Source organism: Xenopus tropicalis, chromosome 3 (assembly GCF_000004195.4).
Source record: "Xenopus tropicalis strain Nigerian chromosome 3, UCB_Xtro_10.0, whole genome shotgun sequence".
Taxonomy (NCBI): Eukaryota; Metazoa; Chordata; class Amphibia; order Anura; family Pipidae; genus Xenopus; species Xenopus tropicalis.
In genome coordinates this window covers 150,471,302-150,479,166 of record NC_030679.2, presented here as the reverse complement: position 1 = coordinate 150,479,166, position 7,865 = coordinate 150,471,302, and the positions used below count along the sequence as shown (strand labels likewise).

The window sequence follows — 7,865 nt, the reverse complement described above, 5'->3', positions numbered from 1 at the left end:
GCTATAGTTCCAGGGGTACCCAGGGCACAAATAAGCACTCACCCCAAATCCCCCCCTAACTGGCCTTCAGGCTCGGCCCCCTTAATTCATAACAAGGTTACAGATATATAAAAACATTGGGGTAACAGTCACCCTGCTATAGTTCCAGGGGTACCCAGGGCACAAATAAGCACTCACCCCAAATCCCCCCCTAACTGGCCTTCAGGCTCGGCCCCCTTAATTCATAACAAGGTTACAGATATATAAAAACATTGGGGTAACAGTCACCCTGCTATAGTTCCAGGGGTACCCAGGGCACAAATAAGTACTCACCCCAAATCCCCCCCTAACTGGCCTTCAGGCTGGGCCCCCTTAGCCCATAACAAGGTTACAGATATATAGAAACATTGGAGTAACAGTCACCCCGCTATAGTTCCAGGGGTACCCAGGGCACAAATAAGCACTCACCCCAAATCCCCCCCTAACTGGCCTTCAGGCTGGGCCCCCTTAGCCCATAACAAGGATACAGATATATAGAAACATTGGGGTAACAGTCACCCCGCTATAGTTCCAGGGGTACCCAGGGCACAAATAAGCACTCACCCCAAATCCCCCCCTAACTGGCCTTCAGGCTGGGCCCCCTTAGCCCATACCAAGGTTACAGATATATAGAAACATTGGGGTAACAGTCACCCCGCTATAGTTCCAGGGGTACCCAGGGCACAAATAAGCACTCACCCCAAATCCCCCCCTAACTGGCCTTCAGGCTGGGCACCCTTAGCCATAACAAGCTTACAGATATATAGAAACATTGGGGTAACAGTCACCCTGCTATAGTTCCAGGGGTACCCAGGGCACAAATAAGCACTCACCCCAAATCCCCCCCTAACTGGCCTTCAGGCTGGGCCCCCTTAGCCCATAACAAGGTTACAGATATATAGAAACATTGGGGTAACAGTCACCCTGCTAAAGTTCCAGGGGTACCCAGGGCACAAATAAGCACTCACCCCAAATCCCCCCCTAACTGGCCTTCAGGCTGGGCCCCCTTAGCCCATAACAAGGTTACAGATATATAGAAACATTGGGGTAACAGTCACCCCGCTATAGTTCCAGGTGTACCCTGGGCACAAATAAGCACTCACCCCAAATCCCCCCCTAACTGGCCTTCAGGCTGGGCCCCCTTAGCCCATAACAAGGTTACAGATATATAGAAACATTGGAGTAACAGTCACCCCGCTATAGTTCCAGGGGTACCCAGGGCACAAATAAGCACTCACCCCAAATCCCCCCCTAACTGGCCTTCAGGCTGGGCCCCCTTAATTCATAACAAGGTTACAGAAATATAAAAACATTGGGGTAACAGTCACCCTGCTATAGTTCCAGGGGTACCCAGGGCACACATAAGCACTCACCCCAAATCCCCCCCTAACTGGCCTTCAGGCTGGGCCCCCTTAGCCCATAACAAGGGTACAGATATATAGAAACATTGGGGTAACAGTCACCCTGCTATAGTTCCAGGGGTACCCAGGGCACAAATAAGCACTCACCCCAAATCCCCCCCTAACTGGCCTTCAGGCTGGGCCCCCTTAGCCCATAACAAGGTTACAGATATATAGAAACATTGGGGTAACAGTCACCCCGCTATAGTTCCAGGTGTACCCTGGGCACAAATAAGCACTCACCCCAAATCCCCCCCTAACTGGCCTTCAGGCTGGGCCCCCTTAGCCCATAACAAGGTTACAGATATATAGAAACATTGGAGTAACAGTCACCCCGCTATAGTTCCAGGGGTACCCAGGGCACAAATAAGCACTCACCCCAAATCCCCCCCTAACTGGCCTTCAGGCTGGGCCCCCTTAATTCATAACAAGGTTACAGAAATATAAAAACATTGGGGTAACAGTCACCCTGCTATAGTTCCAGGGGTACCCAGGGCACACATAAGCACTCACCCCAAATCCCCCCCTAACTGGCCTTCAGGCTGGGCCCCCTTAGCCCATAACAAGGGTACAGATATATAGAAACATTGGGGTAACAGTCACCCCGCTATAGTTCCAGGGGTACCCAGGGCACAAATAAGCACTCACCCCAAATCCCCCCCTAACTGGCCTTCAGGCTGGGCCCCCTTAGCCCATAACAAGGTTACAGATATATAGAAACATTGGGGTAACAGTCACCCCGCTATAGTTCCAGGGGTACCCAGGGCACAAATAAGCACTCACCCCAAATCCCCCCCTAACTGGCCTTCAGGCTGGGCCCCCTTAGCCCATACCAAGGTTACAAATATATAGAAACATTGGGGTAACAGTCACACCGCTATAGTTCCAGGGGTACCCAGGGCACAAATAAGCACTCACCCCAAATCCCCCCCTAACTGGCCTTCAGGCTGGGCCACCTTAGCCCATAACAAGGTTACAGATATATAGAAACATTGGGGTAACAGTCACCCTGCTATAGTTCCAGGGGTACCCAGGGCACAAATAAGCACTCATCCCAAATCCCCCCCTAACTGGCCTTCAGGCTGGGCCCCCTTAGCCCATAACAAGCTTACAGATATATAGAAACATTGGGGTAACAGTCACCCCCGCTATAGTTCCAGGGGTACCCAGGGCACAAATAAGCACTCACCCCAAATCCCCCCCTAACTGGCCTTCAGGCTGGGCCCCCTTAGCCCATAACAAGGTTACAGATATATAGAAACATTGGGGTAACAGTCACCCCGCTATAGTTCCAGGGGTACCCAGGGCACAAATAAGCCCTCACCCCAAATCCCCCCCTAACTGGCCTTCAGGCTGAGCCCCCTTAATTCATAACAAGGTTACAGATATATAAAAACATTGGGGTAACAGTCACCCTGCTATAGTTCCAAGGGTACCCAGGGCACAAATAAGCACTCACCCCAAATCCCCACCCTAACTGGCCTTCAGGCTGGGCCCCCTTAGCCCATAACAAGGTTACAGATATATAGAAACATTGGGGTAACAGTCACCCCGCTATAGTTCCAGGGGTACCCAGGGCACAAATAAGCACTCACCCCAAATCCCCCCTAACTGGCCTTCAGGCTGGGCCCCCTTAGCCCATAACAAGGTTACAGATATATAGAAACATTGGGGTAACAGTCACCCTGCTATAGTTCCAGGGGTACCCAGGGCACAAATAAGCACTCACCCCAAATCCCCCCTAACTGGCCTTCAGGCTGGGTCCCCTTAGCCCATAACAAGGTTACAGATATATAGAAACATTGGGGTAACAGTCACCCCGCTATAGTTCCAGGGGTACCCAGGGCACAAATAAGCACTCACCCCAAATCCCCCCCTAACTGGCCTTCAGGCTGGGCCCCCTTAGCCCATAACAAGGTAACAGATATATAGAAACATTGGGGTAACAGTCACCCCGCTATAGTTCCAGGGGTACCCAGGGCACAAATAAGCACTCACCCCAAATCCCCCCCTAACTGGCCTTCAGGCTGGGCCCCCTTAGCCCATAACAAGGTTACAGATATATAGAAACATTGGGGTAACAGTCACCCTGCTATAGTTCCAGGGGTACCCAGGGCACAAATAAGCACTCACCCCAAATCCCCCCCTAACTGGCCTTCAGGCTGGGCCCCCTTAGCCCATAACAAGGTTACAGATATATAGAAACATTGGGGTAACAGTCACCCCGCTATAGTTCCAGGGGTACCCAGGGCACAAATAAGCACTCACCCCAAATCCCCCCCTAACTGGCCTTCAGGCTGGGCCCCCTTAGCCCATAACAAGGTAACAGATATATAGAAACATTGGGGTAACAGTCACCCCGCTATAGTTCCAGGGGTACCCAGGGCACAAATAAGCACTCACCCCAAATCCCCCCCTAACTGGCCTTCAGGCTGGGCCCCCTTAGCCCATAACAAGGTTACAGATATATAGAAACATTGGGTAACAGTCACCCTGCTATAGTTCCAGGGGTACCCAGGGCACAAATAAGCACTCACCCCAAATCCCCCCCTAACTGGCCTTCAGGCTGGGCCCCCTTAGCCCATAACAAGGTTACAGATATATAGAAACATTGGGGTAACAGTCACCCCGCTATAGTTCCAGGGGTACCCAGGGCACAAATAAGCACTCACCCCAAATCCCCCCCTAACTGGCCTTCAGGCTGAGCCCCCTTAGCCCATAACAAGGTTACAGATATATAGAAACATTGGGGTAACAGTCACCCCGCTATAGTTCCAGGGGTACCCAGGGCACAAATAAGCACTCACCCCAAATCCCCCCCTAACTGGCCTTCAGGCTGGGCCCCCTTAGCCCATAACAAGGTTACAGATATATAGAAACATTGGGGTAACAGTCACCCCGCTATAGTTCCAGGGGTACCCAGGGCACAAATAAGCACTCACCCCAAATCCCCCCCTAACTGGCCTTCAGGCTGGGCCCCCTTAGCCCATAACAAGGTTACAGATATATAGAAACATTGGGGTAACAGTCACCCCGCTATAGTTCCAGGGGTACCCAGGGCACAAGCACTCACCCCAAATCCCCCCCTAACTGGCCTTCAGGCTGGGCCCCCTTAGCCCATAACAAGGTTACAGATATATAGAAACATTGGGGTAACAGTCACTCTGAATACTTACACTTTAACTTCTGAAAACATTTCTGCAATGCTGTTTGTATTTCGTTGTTTTTTAGGCAATAAATGATTGGATTGAATAATGGTGACAGAACTGTGCACAGTAGAGATAAAAACTTGCTTATATTCAGCGTGTGCCCTCCAGAGGGCGTTATATAGATGGCAATAAGAGTTCCATAATACGTACACACTACTGTTAGGTGGGAGCTACAAGTGGAGAATGCTTTCTCTCTTCCATTTAATGATGGGATCCTAAGTATAGTAAGAAATATGCAGACATAGGTTGTTATGATAAATGCAGGTTCCATGACAGTTTCAGGGACACCTAAAGAAATGAGGGTCATTTGAACGATGGTGGTATCAGAGCAGGAGAGTTGAAGAAGAGGATTAAGGTCACAAAAAATATGGTCAATTATATTCGGGCCACATAATATTAAATTGTTGACCATAATAACAATTATTAGTGTTACTGTGAAGCCCAAAACCCAAGAGCAAATGGCCAGCTGATGGCAAAGGGTGAAATTCATGATGATGGCATAATGCAGAGGTCTGCAAATGGCCACGTACCTGTCATAGGACATCACAGTGAGCAGAAAACATTCGATGGAGGTGCTCGAGGCAAACACAAAGAACTGGCAGAGGCAGCCAGCAATGCTCACTAAGGTGGTTTTATTCCATAATGCAGGTAGCAGCGTCCAACTAACAGTTACGGTTATTGTGATATCAGTTACAGCCAGGTGACTTAGGAAGAAGTACATGGGAGAACTACGTAGATGTTGAGTGCTGGAGACCAGAGAAATGATTAGAAGGTTCCCAGCAGTGGAGGCCATAGATATCCCAAGGAAAACAAAGAAAAGTATTAGCCTTGAGTTGTGTAGATTCTGGAACCCAAGGAGCCAAAGCTCTGTAATAACTGACTGGTTGTGTCTTGCAGCCATCTATTAAAGATAAGTAAACACATTTATAAATAATACAACCAGATTTTAAGGCAATAGCACCCATATTATTTCTTGTGGGTGACAAAACTCCTTCATACACCCCAGCTATGGCTGATTTGTTTCAGGCTACTGTTACAGGCTTCAGGGCAATGATAGGATTGTTGTTTGCACCAAAGAGGAATGAAATCGTGTACAACATGAGTAATTATGTGAATGTTTGCATGTAAATTATTGTGCAAGAAAATTACTAGGGTTGTGGGTGGGCAGGAGCAATTATTAAACAACCCGAAAAGGATAATGGAACCAGAATTGGATAATGGAACCAGAATTGGATAATGGAACCAGAATTGGATAATGGAACCAGAATAGGGCTAGATAAAGGTAAAAGTGTTGGAAGAATGTCTATCCTCAAGCAGAGTATAGAAATTGAAGATAGTGAATGGGAACAGGAAGTCGAATAACCCTCCCTCCTTGGCATTCTGGAAGAAACTGATTAATTAAACTCTCCCTAAACAAAAGCTGGTATACCTCGCTAGAGGATGTCCAGAAAAATTTGACAAAATTTGGGAACCCTGGCTGCAACAACAGGAACAGAGTTAGAACTCCATTTAAGTGTGCTTAGTGCCTGTCTGTCCAATAACCCCCAGGCTCCTCTCCTGCTTTCTCTTCTTCTCTCTCGTCTATCTTATCTTCTCTTGTTGTAATAATGTTTATTTGAAAACTTAAATAATAACTTGAAAAAAAAAGAGACTGGTGTAGGGAACTGGTAAATTGTACCTTTTCTAACTCTGGGTCCCCTAGTATTTGGACAGCTATGAAGGGTCCTAAATGTTATAGGAAGTAAGTCCCTGTTCCTGGGTCATCGCATGACCCTTTGGTGCATTTTCACAGTTTGGCCATTAGGTGTCCCTGTGGTTATAAAAAGGCTGAGCAGCCATGAGGCTAGAAGCCATTTTGTGAAGCTCTTAGCCTGAGGAAGTAGGCAGAGAGAGATCCTGTGGAAATCTGGGAATAGGTAGGTTTAGAAAGAACAGCAAGCTCCTGTTATAGATCACACTAGGTGTGATAGACAGGCAGGGCTATCTAGTGAGCCGCATTTGCTCCAACCAGGATTGTAGAGGCATTATAAGCCGAGTATAACACTGCCCAGAGTAGGGTTAACAGTGTACAGACCTAGGGTTAGATAGTGATCACCCTGGTTCCACTGGAAGCATATACCTGAAAGCTGGGAGTTAACCCATTGTGCCCTGCAGCTAAAGAGTTATTGTGACCATTTGGTGTAAGTACTGCCTATGTTGTGAAATGCTCCTACCTACCTATTCTGTGCTGTAATTACAAGTGGCTGTGTAAATAAACAGTTCATGGTTTCAAGGTTAAGAACCACTGGCGCCCATTTATTGAGAAATACAACACATATCCACCTGGCCTCCATACAAAGCGAGGGCTCACCCCTGAAGGATACAGTCTCATCCTGGGTAAAATACGGTGTAGCTTGTGGTAATTAAAGGGCTAATTTACTATAAGCTTACACTGGGAAGCTGGGATTTACAGCACAGTGCCTCCACCTAATGGGCACGGAGGAGTACACCTCAGTGAAGTTCCAGTAGGATACAGAATTAAACAAAGAAAAACTTTATGTAAAAAGGAACAATGCGGTAAACAACATTTATTATAAACATAAACCCTGCCCTCGGAGAACCCGTGGGGTCTATCAATCTCAGTCTCTCTAGGTGCCACAGTCCCACACTCCACTCTGGATGGACACAGCAATTGGTCAGTTTGGTCCCTGGCAATATGTCCCTTTCCCAAGAGCTCTTTAACCCCAGGTAGAGCTACCTGCCCCAAAGTACCTCTCCATTTGGATAAGTTGCGCCCACATAAAAGGCTCATGAAAAACACCTGTCCTCACACAGGGGACACACCATAATGGCAACAGGCACCCACAGGCAGCTGAACAGGATGCAAAACAATCTCGCTCTCTAGGGCTGGAGCTCAAGGCTGTCCAACCTGAGCACCCGCAGCCTCTCTGGTTACTGGCACCCCATGCTGTGCTCTCACTGCATCTGGATCTGGCTCTCAGGCTGGCTCTCCTTTATATCCTCTGCTGGCCCACCCTGTGGTTTTGGCTCCATACTCTGTCTCTCTATGGGTCCTCCTCTTTTCCCAGAGGTGCACTATGGGTCCCAGTCAATCAAATTTCTCTCCAGTCTGTTACTGGTCTGGATGATGTCACAAACAGAAAAACAGGGGAAGGGGTTCTCTGATTCCCTACACATAATTGCAAAGAGCCTGTTTTCATGCAGACGCGTTCATGGAGTGCCTGCTACATTTCAGGTA

The 7,865-nt window shown here is 48.2% G+C and overlaps 1 protein-coding gene across 1 annotated transcript; it reads right to left on the bottom strand.

Annotated features, from left to right (window-relative positions):
- Positions 1–4,577: 4,577 nt before the first annotated feature.
- On the bottom strand, positions 4,578–5,528 carry LOC116409641 (olfactory receptor 11A1-like). The gene has a single exon (XM_031898369.1). The coding sequence runs from the start codon at positions 5,526–5,528 to the stop codon at positions 4,578–4,580; it is 951 nt and encodes a 316-aa protein (XP_031754229.1).
- Positions 5,529–7,865: the final 2,337 nt, after the last annotated feature.